This window comes from Triticum dicoccoides, chromosome 2B (assembly GCF_002162155.2).
Source record: "Triticum dicoccoides isolate Atlit2015 ecotype Zavitan chromosome 2B, WEW_v2.0, whole genome shotgun sequence".
In the NCBI taxonomy this organism is placed as follows: Eukaryota; Viridiplantae; Streptophyta; class Magnoliopsida; order Poales; family Poaceae; genus Triticum; species Triticum dicoccoides.
The window spans coordinates 65,248,406-65,274,395 of record NC_041383.1 but is presented as its reverse complement, the minus strand read 5'-3'; the positions used below and the strand labels follow the sequence as shown (position 1 = coordinate 65,274,395).

General features: G+C 48.2%; 3 protein-coding genes across 3 annotated transcripts; 1 reads left to right on the top strand and 2 right to left on the bottom strand.

Annotated features, from left to right (window-relative positions):
• Window positions 1-14,013: 14,013 nt before the first annotated feature.
• LOC119362174 (telomere-associated protein 1-like) lies at window positions 14,014-16,536 on the bottom strand. Its single transcript, XM_037627371.1, has 5 exons — window positions 16,047-16,536; window positions 15,470-15,864; window positions 14,688-14,845; window positions 14,475-14,541; window positions 14,014-14,370 (listed from the first exon to the last, which is right to left on the bottom strand). The coding sequence occupies exons 1-5, from the start codon at window positions 16,519-16,521 to the stop codon at window positions 14,329-14,331; spliced, it is 1,137 nt and encodes a 378-aa protein (XP_037483268.1). The 5' UTR covers window positions 16,522-16,536; the 3' UTR covers window positions 14,014-14,328.
• Window positions 16,537-16,574: 38 nt separating this feature from the next.
• On the top strand, window positions 16,575-19,349 carry LOC119362173 (receptor-like protein kinase THESEUS 1). Its single transcript, XM_037627370.1, has one exon. It carries the CDS (start codon window positions 16,667-16,669, stop codon window positions 19,142-19,144), a length of 2,478 nt encoding a protein of 825 aa, XP_037483267.1. The 5' UTR covers window positions 16,575-16,666; the 3' UTR covers window positions 19,145-19,349.
• On the bottom strand, window positions 19,335-24,904 carry LOC119362172 (2-oxoglutarate dehydrogenase, mitochondrial-like). The gene is made up of 9 exons (XM_037627369.1): window positions 24,762-24,904; window positions 23,097-24,659; window positions 22,378-22,604; window positions 21,957-22,289; window positions 21,128-21,374; window positions 20,709-20,837; window positions 20,399-20,614; window positions 20,184-20,307; window positions 19,335-19,819 (listed from the first exon to the last, which is right to left on the bottom strand). Exons 2-9 carry the CDS (start codon window positions 24,642-24,644, stop codon window positions 19,584-19,586), a joined length of 3,060 nt encoding a protein of 1,019 aa, XP_037483266.1. The 5' UTR covers window positions 24,645-24,659; window positions 24,762-24,904; the 3' UTR covers window positions 19,335-19,583.
• Between the last annotated feature and the right edge of the window lie 1,086 nt (window positions 24,905-25,990).

Below are 25,990 nucleotides of genomic sequence, written 5' to 3'. Positions count from 1 at the left end.
CTACCATGACTATACCCGACGCCAAGAGCGCTACCGTGAACGCTATCGCAAAAAACGATCCATGGTTACATGCTAAGCACGTGACACAATGCTTCTTCATAACCGACCCGCGCAATCCCAGCCATGTTGTCATGAGGAGAGGCAAAAGGAACATCATTGGAATGGATGGAGTCGCCAACGAGGAAGACTACGATCAATACGGCAACCCAATGAGGGAAGATGATGATGATGATGAAGTATACGTCAAAATAAGAATCAATACTACATTACCTAAGAAAAATCATACTCCATGGAAAAGGCAAAGTCACAATGAGGGGCACAATTATTCTTCAACGAACAAGAAGGGAAAGAAGCTGACTCAAAAACGAAAACGTCAACGTTGAGGAACCGTATGTTATCAGTCAAATGATGTAATATATATATATATATATATATATATATATATATTCCTATTTTGTATACACACTTAGCCATTATTATGCATGGGTCCAATGATGTAATATATATGTTCCTATTTTGTATACATATTTAACCGTCAAATGATGCAATATATATCGCCTTCCCTTCGTTCACTGCTCTCGGAAAAAAAAGGAAAAGTGAGAGAAAATAAAGGAAAAGAAAAAGGGAAACTGGTTATAGTAGTAGCGGTTTACTGAAAAAGAGCTACAGCTAGTCAAGGTAGCAGTAGCGGTTTCCGTATAAAACCGCTATAGCTGCCTATAATAGTAGTAGCGTGTTTGGTCTAAACGCACTACTGCTACGCCCACTTAACCCAAAATCCTCACTCTCTCTACTTCATCCCGCCTCTTTCCCCCCAAATCCCCACTCTATCTTCCCCCGTCACATCGCCGCGCCCCTGCACTCGCCCCTGACCCCGGCGCTCGCCCCCGACCCCGACGTGCCACGCCTCCCTCCTCTGCTTCCTCCCCTCCCAACCTCGGCCGTCGTCGGGCCTGCCTCCTCACCCCTGCACCCTCTGTAATCCCCCCCTCTCTCTGCTAGCTAGGGTTCTACGGTTAATTTACTTAGGTTTTAGTTTGGGCAGTAGGTTAATTAGGTTATCTATTTAGTTATGAATTTAGCTAGGTTTTAAAATAGGACAGAAATTTAGGGTTAAGCAATTGTAGTTAAAAGAAAATGCAACATTTAAGAAATTGTCCAAATCAACATCCCTTGTTAAAGCAAATTTAGGTAGGCTGAATTTAGGTAGGCTGAATTTATATGCAAATTTGAACTAGACATGTGATATGTGGATATGTCATGTTTTGGACATGTCATGTTTGGAATTTGGACATGTCATTTGGACATGTGATGTCTTGGTTCAATTTTGATAAATGATCCGAGTGGCCTATGTTACGACGGAATGTTGATTCATTTCCGTTCCGGTGAATTTCAGGCGCTCGATATGTCCATTTTTTAGCAAAGGTCATGCCGAAATTTTACGTGGATTTTGGCATGATTTGTGCTACATAGTAGGCATATCGAGTGCTGGCACATGATTTATTTTTTATGTCATTTCTCATTTGTTTCATACTTTTAGAAATAAACGAGGAGACTTAATCATAGGAAACATGTCGAACAACAAAGAAACTGGGCCTTCTGACCAAGATGCGGACGAGATGGATTACGAGGGTGAACAAGAGCACCTCGACTATTTGACTGCTAAGCAAGGTTTGCAGGTCGGCCTCGATGATGGTACTGACGCCGACATCGACACCGACGGCGCCGGCACTGATGGCGGCAGGGAAGGTACCGGCGCCGATGCCGCTACCGAAAAGAAGAAGCATAAAAAGCAGAGGATACAAAAACCTAACAAACTAGGGATTGGACGACTAGTGATCACAAAGATGGCACCTAGCAAGTTTGAGCCATTAGAGCCGGAAGAACCTCGCAAGTGCTATGGGAACCAAGTAGGATGCATCCTACGGGAATGCGCGAGCATCAACGACGATGACTTAAGGAGTAAAGACCATTTGACACAGTTGCTCCTAACGAAGTTGCACAAGAGATTCAAGTTCCCTGACCGGGATGATAACATAGAACAACCGTGGGATGACCCGAAGATGAAAAAGATTAACAATCACACCATGGGCATGTTCAGCAATGATTTGGCCTCCTGGAAAGGGAGGGTGAAACGAGCTATTGAGGCTGAGGAACCCCTGTCCAAGATTCTGGAGGAAAATCCGACACTTACGGAAGAGGAGTTCGAAAAGTTCAAGGACACTTGCGCTACCGAGGCATCCAAGGCTAAGGCTGCGAAATTCAAGAGCCTTCAGCAAAGGAACACGGGGAAGCATCGCCTCGGAAGCCGTGGCTACCTCGGTAAAAGGCCCATATGGGATAAGGAGGACGCGGAATGTGAAGCCGCGGGTATCCCAGACCCCTTCGTGAAGTTCACCAACCCCTTGGAGCATGACTTCATCAGGGCCCGCTACAAGTGGGACAAGGAAAAAAAGGTTTTTTACATGGACCAGATCATGAGGAAATTGATTAGACTACTGGTAATTATTCTTGTACCACCTTACATTTAGCTCCATATCTAGTCGACTACACATTCCTAAATGATTCACGCTCCTTCTGCAGGAGAAGCAACACCAGCTTGCAGCCAAAAGCCCTACTTCTCCGATGAGGCCCAAGTGGGACACCCCTCTCAACCGGGCCTTAAACAAACTGAAGGGACTCCCTTTGGGCCAGCGGCCGCAATATGGTCGTGTGCACGGCGCTGGAGACGGCGTCATGTGGAAGGTGTTTTACAACGAGGGCCCGGAGGCCAAGAAGCAGAAAAGAAGTTTAGTCAGGCGGACATCGACGTGAAGGTGAAGCTTGCGGTCGAGAAAAAAGCAGCTGAGGATGCGAAAAAAACAGCCGAGGAGAAAAATGAGTTGCTACAGTAGGCAGTCAATGTAGCTGTAACTACCTGCAGAAATGATTTCGCTACTAACTTGGTTCCAGCTATCATCAACTAGACGAAGGAAAATCCAGACAAGACGGTACATGATTTCCTGATGCCCAGTTTCGTCGGGAGCAACTCCATGAACAACAACAACACCACCGCACCATCACTTGCTCATGAAACCAGGCCTCCTCTCGCAGTCGCTCCCGCTCATAGCGGCCCGTCCTCAATCTCCGGCGTGCTAGGCGGGCCTTCGTCTTTGGCTGAGCTCGACGCCGTCACAGTAATTACATGTCGCACCAACATATATATATATATATATATATATATATAGAATATTCCATTTTCGTTGTCTTTCGGATGTTTTTCGCCACAGACATATGTGTTTGCAGGGCGAAGAAACCCCGTGCACCATACTCTACTTGATCAAAGGCCAGAAGGTGAACGTGGGAAAGGGGATGATAATGAACCCATTGCAACCCACGTTCCACAACCAGCCGATCCCCGCTGGGCATTTCAGGGTTAGCTTGTCCAGTGTGAAATCCGGGCACGAGGCTTTGCCTCCTCCAGTACAGCATGTGGGAGAGGACGACGAGACCCCGCCGCAGAGGGGAAGCTGCAAGGGTTGGGTGCTGCTATGGCCAAAGAATCTTATTCGTCTGGATCCGACCGAGAGCACACCAATAACCACACATCAACAAGCATGTGCGGAGACCGCCACCCCACCTACGCAATTACCAGCTCCTGTAGTGCCGGCTGAGAGCGGCGGACGACGTGATGAAGGGGGTGCAATAGTACTGGCTGATGTAATTGGTCTTGTAGAACAGAGAATGGATGATGAGACGGAGGTTGACCCTATGGGTTTCCTCAATGCAAACGCGTATGACTGTGACATAGATATGATTAGTCAACCATATGACGAATCGGGCTATCAGCATGCTAATGAGGATATGGATGATATGCCCGGGCAGGAAGGTCGTTGGAAGGATTGCAAAAAGTCTCTCTTCATGAATTCCTCACAGGACACGCCTGAAGATGCCGCCTCAACACAGGCTCAGCTAGTCGGGGGTCGTATAGTGCTTAGCCTGGGAACCCTGGGCAGGGTTTAAGGAAGGGTCTGGAAGGTGTCCCAAGAAAAAGGAGAGGAACAGATCGGGGAAGATAACTGCCTCCAAACAAGCCAGAGCACATAGCAGCCAGAGGATGGATTCTGAAGAGCGTGTACCCATGAAAGGTGCGGCCATGTTCCATCTCACGGGCGAGCCGATGCTACCGCCGAAACCGCTGGAGGCACTATCAGGGGATCTCAGGAGACTGCATGACCATGTGCTGCCCATTGAGAAAAGCCTACTAGCCTCAAAGGATCCAGGATATCCGACATACGCGGCTCGTGTGCCTGAGGGGAAGTGCTACATCGACACACGACCCATGGAGGTGTTCTTCCTGTGGTTTGACCATATCTTTGAGATGTTTCTGACAAGGCGGCTCGATTTTACAATCGTCCGCCTTTTTGCGCTACATATGAGCTCAGTCATGAAGAGTGAAGAAGTCTCACAAATCTGTGTGGCGGATCTGTACTACATGCACGAGCCTTTCTTGAGTCTCGGCGACTTTGAGCGTGAAACTGCTAGGGACTACCTCCAAAACTTCATGGTACAGAATAAGGACCAGGAAAGTCCTCGTGCCTTATCATCCAAAGTAAGTCAGTTCCGGACAACCATTTTGTACATTTCAATCATTCCTTCTCGCTCATATGGAGAATAATTTGAGGTGTCTTTTCCCCGCAGCAACGGGCGCGCCGTCCTTATCATTCTTTACCCGCGAGTCTCCCACGCCGTCTATTTCGACCCTTCCAGAGATTACGAGAAGAAGTACTACACCCACATAATGAATATTCTAGATGATGCTCTCCAAGGCTTCAACATTAGAGGTGGCCACATGCAGATCAGGAAACAAAGGAACAAGAAAATGGGTTTCGCGCATAAAACTAACTTCTGCTACATCCAAGTCCCAAAACCAAGCAAGAAATATGGATTCTACATCCTCCAACTCATGATTGAGTTCAGCACGGATCACCAAAAGCTTCGCATAACAGGCAGAAATGATGATCATATCCACAAGTGGGTAGAATCTCATGGACAAGCGGATTATATACTCAGAAGAGATGACTTCTTTCGCATCCAAAGGGACATTGCGACGATCATCATGAAAGAAGTCGTTGATGAGAAGGGGATGTTCCACCACGGCCCTATATCGCGAGCTGACGTCCGAACTCGCATAGGCATGCAACGTCATGACCTCACGCTATTCAAGATGCTAGGGTCCATCCTGGATGATATGGAAGGATGGAACTTCTAGTGATTTACGATGCCGATGATGATGATATGTGTCGATTGAACTTGTATACTTTCTGTAACAATGAAACTTTGTGATGTCCACGATCCCTGCCGAACTTGCGTAACGCTACTTTGTTAGTTTGGGTATGATGACATGCGTACCTCTAGTTAATTAGTTTGCGTACTGTATGTTGCATCTAGTTGCTAACCCTTTCTTTTTCGTGTTTCTCTAGTATATTTTGTTGCATATGATTGTACATCCTCTTGATGAAGATGCATCTCTAATAGGTACCTAGCTTCTTGATGGCGAGATGGTTGTGTTATGTCATGTACAAAGGGAAGGTTCCGGGGGTGTACAATGAGTGGTCTGAGTGCCAAGCGCAAGTGAATGGGTTCTCGGGCGCCAGCCATAAAGGCTTCAAAAGCAGACAAGAAGGAGAAGCTAGTTACTTGAGGTTCACGCTAGCGCGAGAGAGGACTCGTAACCGCCGCCTCATGTACTGCATAGTTCCGCTCTCACTCATAGTGATAGCTCTTCTCGCGTATACCTTTGTTTAGATGGATGACGTTGTAGTTGCAAGTATTCGAGACTTTGTGTTGGATGATGATTATGATGAGACTATTTGTATGTATATGCTATGATTACATTTGTGGTCTCACAACCATTTGTATGTGTATCATGATGACATTTGTATGTGCTAAAGATTCTTCTATAAAGAATGTTCAAATACAAAACAAATATGCAGAAAAAAACAAAAACTACTAGAATTAGTAGTAGCGAGTGAAGAAAAGTTAGCAGCAGAGCGACAGTAGCAGTAGCGCGCTCAGGAGAACCGCTCTATAGCTATTAGCAGTAGCGAGCTCTCGGGAAGAACGTTGCTGCTACACTTGCATAGCAGTAGCGCGGGCGGGCACGCACTACTGCTACGAGTTAGCTATAGCGCCTTATTAGTAGCATCGTGTCCCGCGCTACTGATATACCTAGAACCCACGCTGCTGCTAGGCTTTTCCCTCGTAGTGTTATATAGGATTGTATTGGAGCTACCGATGGTACACATGTGCGAGCAGGTGTTACCAAAGATGTGGAGCATTCTTTTCGTGGTAGGAAGGCCTTTACAACCCAAAATGTGATGGCAGCGGTAGATTTTGATCTCCGCTTCACGTATGTGTTGGCTAGTTGGGGAGGGTCGGCAAATGATGCAACCATTTTAGCTGATGTGTTAATGCGTGAGAGAGGCTTACAAGTACCACCAGGTAAGAAGTTGGCTTAGATACAGATTTTCCATATGTTCTTTGCCTCAAGAAACCATTGTCACAATTATTTGTTTCACCTTTTTAGGAAAGTTCTACCTAGTTGATGCCGGTTATGGAGCCAAGCCCGGGTTCTTACCACCTTTTTGTGGTGTGAGGTACCATTTGAATGAGTGGGGCAACAATCCAGTCCAAAATGATAAGGAGCTATTAAACCTTAGGCACTCTTCACTATGGGTGACGGTAGAGAGGGCTTTTGGATCTCTCAAGAGGCATTTCAAAATTTTAGATGATGCCAAACCATTCTTTACTTTCCCGACACAAGTTGACATTGTTATAGCTTGTTGTGTCCTTCACAATTATGCACTATCACAAGGGATTAATGAATTTATTATACCAGAAATGACATGGACCACTCAACCAATTCGAACATCAAGGCAACAAGCAAGTGACACTGGGGTCGTGGTAGACCGTAGGCTACAAATGGCAGCCCAAATGTGGGAAGATAGACAACTCATGTATGCTAATCTATGAGTGTGGCACACTCCATTGTATCATTTACTCTATTTGAACCGTGTATTTGTGGTGTTTAGACAGCTACATTTGAATTTATTTGATGGATGGACAGATTGTATCATTTACTCTATTTGAACAATGTAATTGAAATGTTTAGGCAACTACATTTGAACTTATTTGATGGCTGGATAGATTGTATCATTTACTCTATTTGAACAATATAATTGAAATGTTATAATCCATGTTTTCGCAATCTTTTGTTGGTTGTACAGATATGGAGAGTGTCAAAGTCACCGCTGTAAGTGGGAGCTCCAGGAGAGCTGGGATCATTGTATGGACCAATTCCATGATGAAAACCATGCTTGGTTTTTTGGCTAGTCTTGTTGCTGATGGGAAGAGAACTTCAAGTGGATTCAGGGATGTGCATCATAGACAATGTGTTGTTGTTTTGAATGAGAAATTCAAGCTTTCTGTCACTGGAGAACAAGTCAAAAACCATCTCAAGAAGTGGAGGAAGATTTGGGGAAGGGTAGCCAACTTGAAGTATTTAAGTGGAGCTCTATGGGATGAAGACACTTGCACAATTAGGCTCAACGATGAGCACTATGCAGGGCATTGTATGGTATGCTTCTCTCCCCACAAATTTGATGCCATTTATGTTTGCATTATGCTAATTAATTTGCACAATGTTCGTAGACCCACAAAGCAGATGCCCCTTTCTTGAATACACCAATTGAATACTAGCATGCCATGGCTTCCATTTATGGGACAATGGGGGCCAAGGGGCAGAATGCTAGGTCTGGAAAGATGTTATTTCTATTGATCTCGAAGAAGAGGAGAATGGTGAGGTGAACACCTCACCAAATGTTGGTGAGTCTTTTGATCCCAAAGCACCACCCAAAAAGAAGGCTAAGGTAAAGCACGTTGTTGATGATCCACTAGTTATCACTCTCAAAGATGGGTTCAAACTTGTGGCTGAAGCGATTGTGAAGTCTAGTGGAGATGATGATGACATACTCGATGACCTTTGGGATGTAATATCCACATTGCCAGATTTTGATGAAGAGCACCTAGCCCACTACTATGCTCATCTTGTGGATAACCCCAAGACTGCAATAGCCTTCATGAAACTTACCCAAATCAACAACTCCGTTTGGGTGAGTAGGTATGTTAAGAAGAACTTCTAAATTCGATATGGTTGTATGGTTGCCAAGTATGTGAACTTGACATGTAAGGTTGTAGTGCACTTTGATTGCTTTTGGAGATTTCGTATGTGAACTTGACATGTGGCTGTCAAATATGTGAACTTGACATGTATGGATCTATTGCCTTGGTGGTTGCTTTTGGGAATTTCGTATGTCAACTACACATGTATGGTTGTTAACTGTGTTAACTATGTGCACTTTGTTGAAAACTATGTTATATGTGTTGTCATTTATATGTTAAGATTGTCAATATATATTGTTATGTTGTCTTTCTTGAAAATACAAATGAATGCTGCCAAAACTTTGAATTTTATGTCATTCTATTTTCATTCCGTGCTTCCAACCAAACACCGGAACAGAACCGTTCCATTCCGCTCTTCTGCTCCTACCAAACACAGGAATGGAACGGACCCGTTCCTATGGAAGGGAACCATTCCATTCCATGGCAGTTGGTTCCTCAACCAAACAAACCCTTAGGTATGCGCTTTTCTATCAATTGCCCAAGAGTAATTTGTTTACCCACCGTATACTATGTTCAACGGAGAAGCCTCTAGCGAAAACTTTGGCCCCTGGGTCTATCTTTATCATATATGAAAATCCAAAAATACCTTGCTGCAATTTATTTACCGTTATTTTATTGTGTGTGTTTGTTTATCTATCTATCACTACGAGATTTGATCCTTGCAATTAACCGCCAAGAGATTGACAACCCCTTATTTGCGTTGGGTGCAATTATTTGTTCTTTTATGTGTAGGTGCTGTTCACGAGGTCTTGCGTGGTTCTCCTACTGGATTGGTAACCTTGGTTCTTAACTAAGGAAAATATTTATCTCTATTGTACTGCATCATTCTCCTCTTCGAGGAAATCCCAACGCAACCCACAAGTAGCAGCTATAAGTAGGCCAGATGCAAAGTCAGGACGTAATTAGGCCCAATTATATCACGGGCCTTTAACAGGCTGATAGTTAGGTCGGGCTGAAATTTATCCACGAAGCCCACAGTTTATTAAGAGGCCGAAAGTCACTTCGGACCAGAAAATGGGCCCAACTACCGCACGGACTGTGAAATGGACGAAAGTGAAACCGGTCCGACAACGAACTAATTGTACCAAGGGTGTTAAGAGGCCGAAGTAAACCTTGGGCCAAAGTAGGTCAGACTGTTCAATGGGCCTTTACACAGGCCGAAAGACAAACCGGGCCTTCATTAGGCCCAAAAACATAATGGATTGTTTATGGGCCGGATCTTCATATGGGACGTAATTTGGCCCAAAGACATGGCAGGCTGTTAATGGTCGGCCCACTAGTATCTGACCAAATTTTGTGGGCCATTGGTTGGGCCAGCCCTTTTAACCTAAATGGGCTGCTGTTAAGCCGTTCCATGTGTCAACGTTTCATTGGCGCGTCCTGTCCATTGGACGGATGCAACTATCACAACACCATGTTGACACGTGTTCCTGTTGATGAATGAGAATTTGACACGTGGAAAATTGTCATTGGTCGGGGCTGTTAACGGGTATTGGATCCAAAATCGGCACCCAATAGCTTAACGACGAACCATTATGGTGGATGCCACGTGTTGATTACCCTTGACAAAAACACTTCCTTGACGCGCCATTTATCATCACGAAAGTAAACACTTCTGTGACAATAAATTGAGTATTGTCATGGAACACTTTCGTGACAGCACAAGTATGGCTTTCTTGATTATGTCATAAAATCATCACGGATGTACATGCGTGACAGAAAACGTGACCTACTGTGACAACACGTATTATCACAGATTTTTTTTAGTGAATCAATAGTGGAAGAGATGTGCATTAGTTGGGTTCAATCTTGCAATCAATCTACTGTGGTGGCAGAAAGTGAAGAAGGCTTGCATTGAATTATTGCCACTAAGGGTTATGGCTTAGTAGATAATTCATAGTCCCCATTTCATAACAGTATGTCATCTTGCTAAGTGCAATTACCCTTGTGTACACTTAAAGTCTAGATGGTGCAGAGAGGATCTTGATCTGTGGACACGCTATTTAGCTATTAGATTAGGTGCATAGAGGATCTCGGTTTCATAGTATTTGGACGTAATGCCTATATATGATCACATTCATGATGGCTCAAGAATTTAAGATTATTTGCAAGGGGTTTTCATTTGGTTTTCACCGGAATTATATCACTTCTCGGTAATTTCTAACGCTAACATTTCAAGTGAGAAGAAAAACGGGTTTTTCATTGTTTGGCAGGAAATATCATATATGGAAGAAAATCAAGGAGAATTACTGCAAAATCAAGCCAAATGCAGCAACTCCCGTATTGGAGACTCGACCACCAGGCGCACCCGAGTAAAAGACAGCCTTCCATACGAGCGAGCATGCTCTCATGGATGGTGATATGAAGTGCTTGGGGCTCCACCTTACCAGCACAAGAAACTTCTGCGAAGAACCCTAGCCGCCGCCACTACATCCAGAACATAAAGAGAAGAGATCCGGAGAACCACCGGAGATCTTCTTAGTTTTGGTCCTTTCATCTCAGTCGTCAATTCCACCTTCACTATTGTAAGAGAAACTCCAAGTTGTAAGATCGGGTTGTAAACTCTATTCATACTCATCTGGAGATCGAGACTTGTTTGATTATTCATCTTATTGTGGATCTTCACGGTATTATTGATATGGTTTTCATTGGTTCATTCTCTGAGATGATTGGTTATTCTCTGAGATGTGTGAGTAGTTCCCCCTAAGCGTAGGAGATGTAGGTGAGTGGTAAGATTCATTTGTGCATATTCTATATGTCATCATTCGTGTTTGTAGTCTTATGATCTGTATAGTAAGTTCTTATTCTATGGCGAACTCTATGTGTGTTGTACCCAATTTAAGGGCCCAAGCAGCATGATCTCAAGACCTACACAGGTAACACATATTGTTTAGGAAATCAGCGACCTCCGACGTGATAGGTGAAGACATCTATGAGGACCGAAGACAACATGAGACAATGATGATCCATTAAACGTAATGCTTGGTTCCGGTCTAATGACCTTAATTGTGGAGACAACCACTCTGTGGCAACGGCAAAGCAGGACCATAAAATGGAATATAATCCAGGCAGGAAATTCTTTTACTCCCAAGCCGTTGCGCAGGTCTGTGTGTAACAACTAAGTCGATCAGTTTTTAAAGATGCCCAGAAACTATGTCTACAGATTCCGACAGAGAGTAAAAGTGGTGTCGTCGGAGGAAGCTGAAAAATGAAAGAAACAAGCGTATTCAATAAGCAAAATGACAGAGAGGGATTCGAACCCTTGATAGTTCCTAGAACTATACCGGTTTTCAAGACCAGAGTTAATGCTTGGTTTCGGTCTAATGACCTTAATTATGGAGACGACCCCTCTGTGGCAACGGTGAAGCAGGACCATAGAATGGAATATAATCCGGTGAGGAGGAGATCCATAACCTTAGGATGATCTGCCAACTGAACAAATAAATCAAGTACTGTATCCATGATACAAGGTAACTGGTATTACTGTCGCACTGGCACACTTGATGTATATCATGAACTGAATTGTCTCCGCTCCTAATTTCTCCATTGTAGGAAAAACATCTCTACTTTTTGTTATATTTGTGTTCTTTACTTTCAAGTGTTATTACTCTTGTCGCCACAAACTCATCATATTTACTACTCTGGTTCATTTGCATCTTGGGACACTGACAACGTCGGCAAAGTCACAAGCAGTTGCTACACATAAGAACTGTGACAACTTGTGTGTGACAAAAACACTACTTATAAATATTCGCCTCTACTCTTCGTTGGGACGATTACTATTTGGGATATTTATGTCAAAGTGCTACACCACCACGTTTGGTTTGCAAGTTATCAAGCATTTTTTTATCGCTGTTGCCGAGGATCTAAGTGTAGAGTATTTGTTTCGTAATTGTTTTGCAGGTGTTGTTATTGTAGATGATGCTTCATGTTGGTGACAAGGGCTCTACTCGTTCTAGGGAAGACTTATCTACCTAAATACATTTTCCGTTTCCTCAGGAGTAACAAGCTTCATTTTAAAAGTCCGACTACTGAGCTTAATACTTTGTTTGCAGAAATATCGATCACTCAACAACAAGATAAATCAGTGAGAGAGTATTGTGCTCCGTTCTTGGGCTCAAGATCTCCCATAGTATATCCTACCAATTATGCAACCGAGTATTCGACTAACTGTGATCTTATTAAGGAAGTCAAAAGGCGTGCCTTTGCAGGGACTGAAGAGGGGGGCCCTCAAGCACATCTTATGTTCTTTGATACTTTATGTGGGACTTTTAAAATGAAAGATGCATCTTGAGAATTTGTTTTAATGAGACTCTTCAATTTTTCTCTCAAGGATGATGCGGAAATATGGTACACTCGATTGCCATATGGCCGCATAACCAGTTGGAAAAATGTGTGCAGAGAGGTTCATGGCTAAACTCCTCCCTGGATCCAAGATTACCAAACAACGAAGAAATCTTACTTCCTTCGCTCAAGAAGTGGTAGAAAGTTTGTATGCAACCTGGGAGAGATATTCTAAATTTCTGAATCTTTGTCTGACAATGGTTTTGCTGAATATGTTATACTCCATATGTTCTATCATGGCATTAACGATGAATCCAAGTCTACTCTTGATTTGAGTGCAGGTGGGCGATTCATGGCTCTAACTCTTGAAGAAGGAAAAGCACTCATGGAAAGTATTATGACCGCTGCTAAGGAACAATAGAATATTGAGGAACCGTTAAGCATACTGGAAAAATCTATCATGTTGAAGACATGAAGGAATTTAAGAAGGTTATTCAAGAAAAAGGTAAACCTGTTGAACAAGTCATTAATGAAAAAATAGATACATTTAGTATTTATCAACAGGAAGACGAGCTCAAGGAGACAATGAATAAATTTAAGCATCACCAAAAGAATTTCAACCAAAATCTTCGAAGGTGCATTCATCATAATGAAAAGGTTATATATTATCTCTCTAAAGAAGTAGATGGGTTCAGTCATGCTGTAATAATCTTGATAAACATTCCGCATGATAAAAACCCAATGCTCGTAAATATCTAAAACTCAATCTTTGATTCTTGCCCAACTTGAGAAAGATAATTAACTAACAAGTTCTTTTATAATCTTTCATTACATAATGGGCCTGTCTAGGACACATCTAGAAGCTGATGTCCACTTTGTTTGTGGTCTCTCTTTTTTTTGTCCTAGTTTTTTTTTTGTTGTTGTTTCTTGTTGCTGCATTATATATTTGTGGGAGCTTAGATGTGACATCCATAAAAAACATCTAAATGTGAATTAGATAAACTGTTGCAGAATCAGCCACGCAGGGCGGACCCTATTACAGAATCATTGATTTTGGACCCACATGCATACACAAACAAACATAAAACAAATTTATTTTCCTTCTGCGGCTGCATGTCCGTTAATGCTGCACTGCACCTGCACGGACGATCTAGAGTTCTAGACCGTTTGGGTTTGGTACAACTAACTGTAACAACATGAGCAAACAGACAGAGACGTAAGGTATACATCACATGCGTCCTCAGCTCTCTCATGCCATTGCCATCCCTTTCTCATGCTTAACTACTAATCTGCATCCACGTACAGTATTAACTAAGTGAGATGCATTTGTGCCAGTCAGAGAGGTGGATTGGATCTATCAAATCCGCCAAACCGACACCGGCCCACCCACCGGACACAGACATCTGCTAGTCCTCCAAAAAACAAGACTTGGCATCAGTGACATTAACGACAAAGAAAAGATGCTACTCACAGTATGAACCAGATGGATGATGCAGACAGAAGAAGAAGAAGAATGGCACAGGCATCATCATCATCATCATAATCACACACCTCATCAGTTAGTTACTTACTTACAGAGAACTTCAGATCATGGCTAGCAGAGATTGCCCACATCTCCCTGTACAAGAGAAAGGTGCTGTGCTGGGGTCTCCCTCACACCACACCTGCTGGTAGGGTTGCCACAAACCAAAAGGGCAAGATATCTCATGCCCTTTGCGCCATGGCAATTTGCCGCTCTATAATCTACATACATTCGCCTACTATATGTGCCGGAGATGTCTACTTGGCCGAATGGCCCTCCATGTCCAAGCACATTCGCTGTTAGTGCCTCCCCAAGTTCCTGAACTTGTCCTTCATATCCACCTGCGCACAGGAACCGTCATTTCAGCCTCAGACATGGTACAAACCCAAAGGCAGACCGTGTCACCGAAGCGAAGGGCCACGTACAGGAACCGAGGAATACGTACCGTCGATCTGTCTTGAAACACGTCCGGGTAGGCGATCTTGATGTCCTTCCAGTTGCCTCTTCCGTACCTTCAGCAGCAGCAGATGAAATTATATGAGTGAATGAAAGAATGGATGAATGAATGAACACACCATCAGGAAGAAGTGAGGCAAAGGTTTCTCTAGGAGAGCTCTGTTTTCGATGTGAAAAGTAAGAGCGAGAGAAGACAGCGTACTTGGCAACCCCTTCAATCAGGGTTCTCTCTTGTATCTCGGTCCATTTCTTTCTTGTTTTGTGTGGAATTGCGGGCGGGGGCCTCATCTTCCTTTCGTAAGTCGGTAACCGGCGCTGATGTGGCGGCCTTTCAGAGTCGGAGTCGCCAGAATCATCCCACTGCATTTACAAGATGACAGCATACGATCAGGAATACTGCACCCCATGCAACCCAAAAAATAACGTTGAAGACGATCAATACTAAACTGGATTTTCTTGTGTCTTCTAGCAGAGTTAAACTGCCAAATTTAAATGTGCATTTTCAGCAAGCGTTTTTGTTGCAGATGGTGGGAAGTCTGTAACTCAAATCTGTGGTCGGGCATTTATGTGATTATCTAAATTTGTACTTTCTAACAATACCAGGGGTTTACTTTGAGAAAATAGATATGAGATCCCTACACCGCCCTTTGCAGAGAACATCAAAATAGGAGCATGACATATTAACAAAGTGATGAGAGTAACAATATGACCTAACATCATACAAGTAGATCACACATAGAACTCATTCCTCCTGTACGATCAAACTTATTCATGAATAACTATGACAGGATTTATGCCAAAATGTTGGGTTTTTATTATCCTCAAAGATAAAGAGCTAAGAAAGCTGATATATTGCCCACAGCCCCACACCAAAGTTGCTAGAAGCTGAGTGAAATTGGAACGCTATCGAGCAATTTAAATACCCATAAGCCTCGCAGCATCAGATCTTTAACAGAACATCAATAAAAGCCAACGTGAAATCACCTGATAAACGATTGCACTAGGTTTCCTCTCCATAAGACTAGGCTTAGAACCAGCTACTGGATGGCTCTTGTTATGGTCAGGGGCAGCCTGTCCAGTGACATGAGAAGACGTAGCTTGCTCCTTGCCTTTGACTGCTGCGCTTGTTACCGGCTTTTCAGGAACCCGAGCATCTGTTGTTCTTTCTACTGGCTCTTGTTGATGTCGAGCGCAATCCTCTTGGGCATGGTTAGCTTCTCCTTTTTCCCTACCAAGATGAGCTTCATCATCTTGCTGAGCACGATCACCCTCGTTCGCGCCGCTTGTGCTGGGCGCATTGGCCGCCTCATCAACTTGAGGAGCCTTGGATGGATCTTGCCCAAGCTTGCCCAAAATCTCACGCTCCGTCGCCTCCCCCACTGCATCAACCAACAAAATTGCGTTACTTGAGATGTAATTTTTTTCTAGCTATATCAAAACAAGATCAGAAGTTCAGAACCCAGAGTCGGAGGAGGTTCGCTCAACATGACCCATGGAAATTCTGAGATCTGGAAATTCTCAATGAGATCTGGATAGGAAGGAAAGGGCATGCGGCGCTCACCCAGCCGGCGAAGCTTCTTGCGTTTGTCGTGGTCGGCGTTGGCCCACGTGTCGAGGGCTCCGGCGCTGGCGATCCGGTCGGCTTCGAGCTCGAGCGCAGAGGGAGGGAGGCTCTCCCACTCGGCGTCGACGAGGCGCCTGAGCGCGGCCACGTCATCTCCGACGGCGGCGAGGTGCTCGGGGAAGCAGACCGCGATGGCAGGGTCGGCGAGGACGTCGCGCGCCTTGCGGAGGAGCTCGCCGGAGCCGTCGGCGTCAGAGCCCGACAGGGCGGCGTCGAGGGCGCGGAGCGCGACGGCCTTGCGCAGGCGCGGGGAGGTGTGCGGGGAGACGGGCGGGAGGGCGGCGAGCAGGCCGGCGAAGAGGGAGTGGGGGACGCGGCGGTTGCCGGCGACGAACTCGAGCACGCGGAAGGCGTCGGCGGCGGCCAGGGGCGGCATGGTGGTGCTGGCCTGCTGGGTCGCCCGGGCCACCATCTCGCTCCCACTCTTTTTGTTGGGTTGGGCTCGGTCTGGGCCTGGTTATGGGCTTTGAGTTTGGCCCAACTCCATGTCCCCTGGCTCCCCATTGCAGTCCAGCTCAGTGGCACCGAGCTTCAGTGAGTGAGCAAGAGATTGCGCCATGGCCGCTACCACCACCGACGCCGCCGCCGGCGGCGGTCTGGTCCTCCTCCTGCTCTCCCACCTTGCGGTGGCGGTGGTGGTCGCCGGCGACCCTCTCCTCCTCGCGTGCGGCGCGCCAGCCGCCATCACCCTCCCCGACGGCCGCGTCTTCCTCCCGGACTCCAATGTCTCCATCTCACCGGCCCACGCCTCCCGCGCCACCACCACCACGGCGTCCTCGCCGCTCTACTCCACGGCGCGCGCCTTCTCCGCCGAGGCCACCTACTCCCTCCCCGTCCCCCGCTCGCCCCACCGCCACCTCCTCCTCCGCCTCCACTTCCCCCAGCCCGCGCAGTTCGCCGTCGCCGCGGGCGACCTCGAGCTCGTCTCCGGCGCCCGTCCGGCCTCTCGTGCAACCACGGGCCGCCACCGCTACCGCGAGTACCTGCTGCCGCACCGCGGCGGCGGAGGGCTCCTGCGCCTCCGCGTCTCGCCGCGCCCGGGCTCCCTCGCTCTCCTCAGCGCCGTCGAGCTCCTCCCGGCGCCGGACGCCCTGCTCCCGCTCCCGCTCAGCCCGCCGGAGCCTTTCCGGCTCGCCCAGACCTGCTACCGCGTCAATGCCGGCGCGGCGAGCGGGGAGGCCTCGCTCAACGACTCCTTCTGGAGGCTGTGGGAGGGGGACGCCGCGTACCTCCTCAACCCCGCGGCCGCGCGCTCCGTCTCCGTCGACCCGGCCAGCGTCCGCTACCCCGCGGGGGGCGCCCCGCCGTACGCCGCTCCGGCCGCGGTGTACGCCGACGCGCAGGAGATGGCCGACGCCGGCGTGGGCAACCAGCGGTTCAACCTCTCCTGGGCGTTCCCCGTCGACCCGGGCTTCCGCTACTCCGTCAGGCTGCACCTCTGCGACATCGTCGGCCGCAACTCCACCGACCTGGTCTTCGACGTCTACATCAACGGCGGCGCCGTGCTCAGCTCCTTCGATCTGTCCGGCAAGCTCGGGCTGTTCAACGCCTACTTCGTGGATTTCATCGCCGATGCACCGCCAGGGTCCGAGAAAATCTTGCTGCAGCTTGGGCCGCCTCGTCTGTCATACTCGAAGCCGAATGCCATCCTCAATGGCGTCGAGATCATGAAGCTCGGTGACCGGGAGGCGGTGCGCCGTGTCGACGCCCTCAACACCGCTCAGACATCGAAGGCCGCGCGCAAGAAGAAGATTGCGGTTGTCACCGCCGCAACCGCCGGCGGAGCAACGCTCATCGCCATCTGCATCGCGGGGACGCTGCTGCTCCTCAGGCACCGCCGGCGGGGTAAGAAACAACGGCGGTCCCTCGGCCGGCCGCCGTCCTCCTCCATAGGCCTCCACACGCACACCGGCGTCTCCGCGTCCAAGGTCTCAGCCGCTACTAGAAGCCACAGCCGCCCATCCTCGGGGCCGTCCCTCAGCATCGGCCAGATACGGCGGGCGACCGGCGACTTCGACGAGGGCCGGGTGGTCGGCGTCGGCGGGTTCGGCAAGGTGTACAGGGGGGTCCTGGAGAACGGCACGGCGGTGGCCGTGAAGCGCGGGAACCCGCGGTCGCAGCAGGGCCTGCAGGAGTTCCGCACGGAGATCGAGATGCTGTCCAGGCTCCGGCACCGGCACCTGGTGTCGCTCATCGGGTACTGCCACGAGGACAACGAGATGGCGCTGGTCTACGAGTTCATGGCCGGCGGGCCGCTCCGGAGCCACCTCTACGGCGCTCCCGGCGCGCTCCGGCCGCTGTCGTGGAAGCAGAGGCTCGAGGCCTGCATCGGCGCGGCCAAGGGCCTGCATTACCTTCATACCGGCGTCTCCGAGACGATCATCCACCGGGACGTGAAGACCACCAACATCCTCCTCGACGGGAACCTCTCCGCCAAGATCTCCGACTTCGGGCTGTCGATGCCGGCGCCGGCCGCCGAGCAGGCGGCGCGCGACGTCGGCGCCGCCGCCGCCGCCGCGGTGAAGGGCAGCTTCGGGTACCTGGACCCGGACTACCTGAGGCGGCAGACGCTGACGGACAAGTCGGACGTGTACTCGTTCGGCGTGGTGCTCCTGGAGGTGCTCTGCGCCAGGCCGGCCGTCGACCCGGCGCTGCCCCGCGAGCAGGCGAGCCTCGTGGACTGGGCGATGCCGCGGCAGAGGCTCGGCGAGCTGGAGAGGGTGATGGACCCCCGGCTCGCGGGCGGCGTCGGCGCCGCCTCGCTGCGCAAGTTCGGCGAGACCGCGGAGAAGTGCCTCGCGGAGTACGGCGCCGATCGGCCGGCGATGGGCGACGTGCTGTGGAGCCTGGAGCGCGCGCTCCGGCTGCAGGAGGCGTTCCTGAGCACCGGCGGAGAGGGGAGCAGCAGCATTGCGTACGGCGGGCAGGGGCTTCCGGGCAGGGTTCGTCCGGTGGACGGCGATGCTGAAGATGGTGCGGACGCTGGGGTGGCAACAAGGGTCTTCTCACAGATATTGGATCCAAGGGGAAGGTAGATGCTGCTGCTTGGGAGGTGGCCTGACAGTTGACAAAAAATACTTGTTTTTCTGCGGTTCAGTATCGTATTTCCGTTGAAATTGCTGGTGTTCTGGTCGTAAGATGATGGAAGGAAATAACGACTCGCTACCGTTTTAATCTGCTTTCAGCACCATCAGTGGAAGAATACGATAAAAGGTAGTGCCATACTGTCAGCAAAAACTATCATAACGATTCAGGAATGTTGCTCGTGCTGAGACAGGGCTCACGCCTCCCCAACAGCAAGAAGGTTCATATAAGAGTTGATTATTCGCGACCTTCGGAGCGAAACGCCTCACAGAAGAACGAAAGAGAGAGAGCAAAAAAGAACTTGTACAGGCCAAAACTTTTAAGACGGTGTGTGCAAAGGCTGGACAACCCGAGCCTGCGAAAGGGTTATTTTTGCGAGGGTTTCCCGCATCAGGGGAACTTGATCGGCTCCGGTTGCAATGCCTTCTTCACCAGCTCCGACTGCTCCTGCACGTGGACCGTCAAGAAGCCGGTGGCTGTGGCGGCCGAGGGCGCCCTGCCCACGTACTTGATGTCCTCAAAAGTGCCGCGCCCGAGGGTCTTCATGGCCAAGTAGAGGCGGGGTGAGATGTAGCTGTATGCGCCCATGTTCATCGGCTCCTCTTGGCACCACACGATCTCCGCATCTGTGTTAGATAGCGCGAACATGAACAGCCGTACAACTAAATATACCCGAGAGAAAAATGCAGCATAAAAATTTGGACAGCAACAACTGCTAGCAATCCAGCAGCATCTACTGTGAACAATCAGCTAGTACATATCAGGATTCAGGACACCAGCCCAGTGAGGTGTGGTACCATCCACAGGTGCCAAAACTGACTATGCTGCTCTCTACAAGCATACCGGTAATAACAATACAGGTGCAACAAAACCAAAGCTCGCTGTGAAATAAGCAATGCCACCACAGACAAGGGGAACTACTGAAAAACATGGCAAATGCAAGCATTCACAAAAACAATGGATTGGATTTTTGAGGAGAAGGATTCATACTTGGATATCTTTTTAGCTCTCTCTGGATAAGGTCGTATGGGAATGGGGAAAGTTGCTCAACCCTGCAGATGGCAACATCACTGCGCTCGGACTTTTTCCGCTCATCGTCAAGTTCATAATACACCTGCAATATGACGATTTCAAAAAGGGAGTTCATATCTGCACTCAACTGGTAATTTGTTTAGCTTGATTTTGTGCTAAAAGGGAACACATACCTTTCCAGAACATAATACAAGGCGGTTGATACCCTCCTCGACTTCCTTGTGATCGTTACGGTCCTTTATCAGCCGCTTGAAACATGTTCCTTGCTTATCAAATCCTGGGTGCCCTTCAACATCATCAAACTCAGAGAGGTTGGATTTGCACTCCTTGTGCCGAAGTAGGTTCTTGGGGGCCGTCACAATCAGCGGTTTCCGGAAATCCCTATGTATCTAGGTCCCACAGACAGAGTATAAGGGTTATTTCATGCTAGTAGCCACAAGATGGCATCTGGCGAAAACTTCAGAACAGTGAAAATAAACTAACCTGACGACGCAGCACATGGAAATAGTTTGCAGGGGTTGTCACATTCACAACCTGCCAGTTACACTCCTGTATCTGCTTGCGAAGTGTTGAGTCCATCTCAGGTATGACAAAAGGATTGTCATCACTCATCTGTGAAGCAAATTGATAATCTCCAGTAAGCAACAAACGTTCAAGAACCGATCATACCACTCATCCACAAATAACAAAGACCACCATCACCATAACATGGCTAGCTATCAAAAGTTGTAAAACAAACCGTATTTTCTTGAATAGTGACTGGATATTTCAAACCGACAAACAACTAAAGCATGCTAGAGAACTAGCAAACAACAAGGATGCAAAACAAGACGCTTCTGACTGGACAGGACTAATTGGCTGCATGATACAGAAGGGAAAAAAAAGTATGTTCTGTGAATTACCTGAAGGAAGCGCTCCAAACGGGAGCTGGAGTGCTCAGGACCTTGGCCATCATAACCATGAGGCAGTAGAACAACAAGGCCAGTTTGACGCAGCCATTTTGCCTCTCCACTACTCAGAAACTGGTCGAACATCACTTGTGCACCATTGGAGAAGTCACCAAACTGAGCTTCCCAGAGTACTAGCGAATTCGGGTTCTCCATGGAGTAGCCCAATTCAAATCCAAGAACAGCGAATTCCGAAAGTGAACTGCAAAAGGCACATTCGTGTCCTCAAATCCCAAGAAAAAGCAAATTCCCCTTATTCAAACTGAAACTTGTTACAGGTAAAACAGGAGCCATCTCAAAACTATATATAACTGGAATAATCTAAGTTTGCATATGAAAGGTGGCAAGTTAATAAAATTAAGTGGGCGATTCGAGGCAATAAGTAAAAGTAGAGCTTATCTAAATAATGGATACTTTTATCGATTCATTCATGTCTAAAGACAAGGGAAAGTAGAGCTTATTGTTCTACTGGTAAGCTGAACAATATTCAAAGCATAGATGGGCCAAATAAACCTACAGAACCAGATATAGTTTCTTCATTTTTGTCTATGGACCAGGGGAACAAGAACGATCTTATAAGCTTCCAAATTTAATAAGTGCAGATATTATTACAGCAGTCACTAGGATGACATAAATAATACTCCCTCTGTCCCAAAATTCTTGTCTTAGATTTGTCTAGATACAGATGTATCTAACACTAAAACGTAACTAGATACATCCGTATTTGGACAAATCTAAGACAATAATTTTGGGACGGAGGGAGTAGTTCCATTAGCAGACTTACCTGTTGCTAACAGTAAACAGCTCCTCATTTTGATTCATCACAACATGATCGAGCGGGCAGTATTTCGCCCCAGTTTCCTGGTCATGCACAACTGAATGCCGGTGGCTAAAAGTTCCCCTTTCCACATCCTGTCCACTCAGCCTAACATGGTTGCCTTCAACTATGAGTGCTGCAAAGGCAAGGGCTTCGGCAACAGCCCAATCAATACCTTCACCACTCTCGATCATTGCAGCACGCTGCTCAAAAATCTTCTTCACTGCTCTGTGGGGCTTGAAGCTTTCAGGCAGAGTAGTAATTGCTTGCCCAACACGTTTCAGTACCTCCGGCTTAACCCTGCAAAGCAAGCATTTCAATGATGATGGATGACATAACTGTTGAAGACATGAACTACAAGCATAATCAACACAAAAAATGCTGTTACCCGGTGTTGCGAACACGTGAAATTTGCTCAGGTGACTTAAAGCCAGTCCAGTAAGCCGAGAGCCAATCCCTCTTGTTGGGAACATAATCTTTGCTTTTAGCGAACTCTTCATTTAGGATTCGGTTCACTTTGTCGTGGATCCTCTGAACATCTTCTTTAGTGACTTCACCTGTTTCAAGCAGTTTCTGTTCATAAAGCTTCAATGAACTTGGATGGTTCTTAATGACCTGCCAAAGAATAATTTTCATCAGAAACAGTGAACCACAGGGTGCTAGAAGCACAAAGCATCAATATCAGCATAAATGCACAAGTATGATAGAGACAGGAACAACCGAACAAGATAGAGGGTAATCAGATGCGGCTAAAACGGAATGAGAATTGAGCTGAAGCATCAATACCAGCATAAAAGCACAAGTATGATAGAGACAGGCAGCGATAGAGAGGGTAATCAGGTGCAGATAAAAAGGAATGAACATTGAGCTGTATACTTTATTGATTAGAAACCTAACTACCTAAGCACAAAACATCAATATCAGCATAAAAGCACAAGCATGGTAGAGACAGGAATTGGACAGGAACACGATAGAGAGGGTAATCAGGTGCGGCTAAAAAGGAATGAACATTGAGCTGTATACTTCATTGGTTAGAAACCTAACTACCTAAGTGGAAATGATCAACGACATATGCAAAATACACAGATTCAGTAGCATGGGGATTACCTGATACATCTTTGGCTGTGTGAAGGATGGCTCATCAATTTCATTGTGTCCAAAACGACGGTAGCAGATCAGGTCGACCACCACATCAGAATGGAAGGTCTGGCGCCACTCAGCTGCAAGTTCGCAGACACGTACAACAGCCTCCAGATCATCACCATTAACATGGAATATAGGGACATTCACGGCCTTGGCAACATCCGTGCAGTACTGGGAAGACCTGCCGGCTCTTGGATCAGTTGTGAAGGCAACTTGATTGTTGACAACAATGTGAATGGTTCCTCCAGTTGTGTAGTTTGGAAGGGCACTCAGATGGAGCGTCTCATACACCACGCCCTGCCCAGCAAAGCTACCATCTCCATGAATAAGAATGCCCATGTTCTTTGTCCTGTCATCATCATTGGAGTAGAACTGCTTTGCACGCGTCTTGCCAATGACAACAGGGTCGACGGCCTCCAGATGACTGGGATTGGCGACCAACGACAAGTGGATCCTCTTGCCACCACGGGTCGGCCGGTCGTAGGAGGTACCCAGATGGTACTTGACATCACCAGTTCCAGTATAGAGCCCATCCTCGCCTTCGACAGGCCTCGTCCCGCCAGCAAACTCGCTGAATATCTGAGACAAGGGCTTGCGGACGACGTTCCCCAGCACATTGAGCCTCCCCCTGTGGGGCATGCCAATGACAATGTTCTCGACGCCGAGATCGGCGGACCGGTCGAACATCTCCTTCATGCCGGGGATGAGGGTCTCGCCGCCCTCGAGGCCGAAGCGCTTGGCGGTGGCCCACTTGGTGGCGAGGAAGTTCTCGAACTGGGTGCTCCAGATGAGCCTGTCGAGCATGACGAGGCGGCGGTCCTTGGGGTACTCCCTGGGCGCGACGGTCTCGATCTTCTCCCGGAGCCAGTTGCACTTGTCGCGGTCGGGGATGTGCATGTACTCGAAGCCGATGGGCCCGCAGTAGGCGCGCTCGAGCTTGCCGAGGATCTCGCGGAGGGTGAGGACCGGCCGGTTCTCGGAGAGGAAGCCGGCCATCATCCAGACCCCGAGGAAGAACTCGCGGTCGAGGTCGGCCTCCGTGAAGCCGTAGGGGGCGAGGTCGAGGTCCTCGGGCACGGCGCGGTCGTCGAGCCCGAGCGGGTCGAGCGCCGCCTTCATGTGGCCGTTGACCTGGTAGGCGCGCACGAGGAGGAGCAGCTGCATGCTCTCCTGGATGGTCTGGCCGGAGAGGCCCGCGCCGGGGGAGCCCGCGGCCTGGCCGAGGAAGTTGCGGAAGAAGTTGTCCCACGACTCGTCGACGGAGGCCGGGTCCGCCTCCCACGCGCGCTGCAGCTCCTCGAGGTACACGCTGCTGGTGCCGTCGAGGAAGCTGTCGGTCAGCCTCGAGAGCGGGACGGCCCGCGGGGCCGGCGCCGCGGCCCTGCGGCGGAGCGCCGAGGTGTGGAACCCCGCGGATCGGGCGCCCGCGTGGCCCGGGGTGGCTGCGCGGGCGAGGGCCGCCCGCCGCGCGGCGTGGCGGGCCAGGCCCGTGGCGGCGCGGAGCCACGTCATTGCCGTCTCCTCGTCCTGAATCGAATCGGGCGCGGCGGGGTTAGCGAATCGATCGAGGGGCGGGGCCGGGAGACGGCGGATCGGGGAGGAGAGGAGGGGATGGGGATGGGGACGAACCTTGTGCGGTCAATGGCGGCGGCGGCGGCTTCGGCGAAACCCTCGTCGGAATCGAGGGATGGCGAGATTGTTTTGCCTTTTTTTTGGCCTCGTCTCTGGAGATTTTGTCTTGGGAGAGGGTGCAGCCCCCGATGCGAATGCGGTGCTGTACGAGGGGGGTGGGGTGGGGGAGTAGATAGAAAGGGACGAACGGAATGGGTTCGGGTCAAAAGCGGTGGTGGACGGGGGTGGGCCCACCAGTCGGGTCCGGCCCGGTGGGGTGGGGGGCAGGGGTTCCGGTTCAAAACGTCTCGTGGATGTGCTTTTCTTTTTCCTTCTGGAAAAAAGAAAGCGTGTCGCCGCTCACCGACACGGCGCCGCGTGGTCATCTAGACAACTTTTTCTTTTGAAACTGTCATCTAGAGATAATATTTAGGAATTTAATAATGTCTTCTCCTTGGGGTATCTCAAACTTATCTTCGCTTTATTGCGATGATGAAAATTGAATAAAAGATACGTGACCAAGGGAAGATATCTTTTTTTTAGGGGAAGGGAAGATATCTTATATGAGTGTTTTCAAACTCCCGTAACATTTTTTTTCCATTATCTCTACTACTAAAGGAAATCTGGTTTGTACGTTTTACTTTGCCTCCGGCCCGCCACCTTATCTCACGTTTCTGCATTATTTTATTTTTTGTGGGGAGTTTTTTTAGCATCAGTACAGACACAAACGCTCATATACACGCGCATACACTCACCCTTATAAATGTCTCCTCCCACTGAAAGCGCATCGCCGGAAATCCTAAAATAAATCCAGGAATAATGCGAGCACTAGGATTTGAACCCTGGTGGGTTGGGGATACCACTGTCCACCTAACCATCTCAACCACAGGTTGATTCGCTTGCGGGGAGTTTATGCATTAACTTAATCGAATCATACCTCACCAAACCTCAACTAAATCAAAAACTTTGCTTATCTTCCTTCATTCATATCCAAATAAAATCAAAATTACCAAGACTTCACCTAAATCCAAACTTATTTTCCTTTCCTCACCCACGCTCAAATCAAATCAAATCTTTCAAAACTTCGCCCATATCAAAACATTCTCCCTTTTCTCCGTCCGTAATCAAATCAAAACTCACCGAAATCCAGAATATGATGGATGTAAGATGTATGATTATTTTTTAACTTCAGTACAGACATAAAGCGCTCATATACACGCGCATACACTCACACCTATGAATGCACA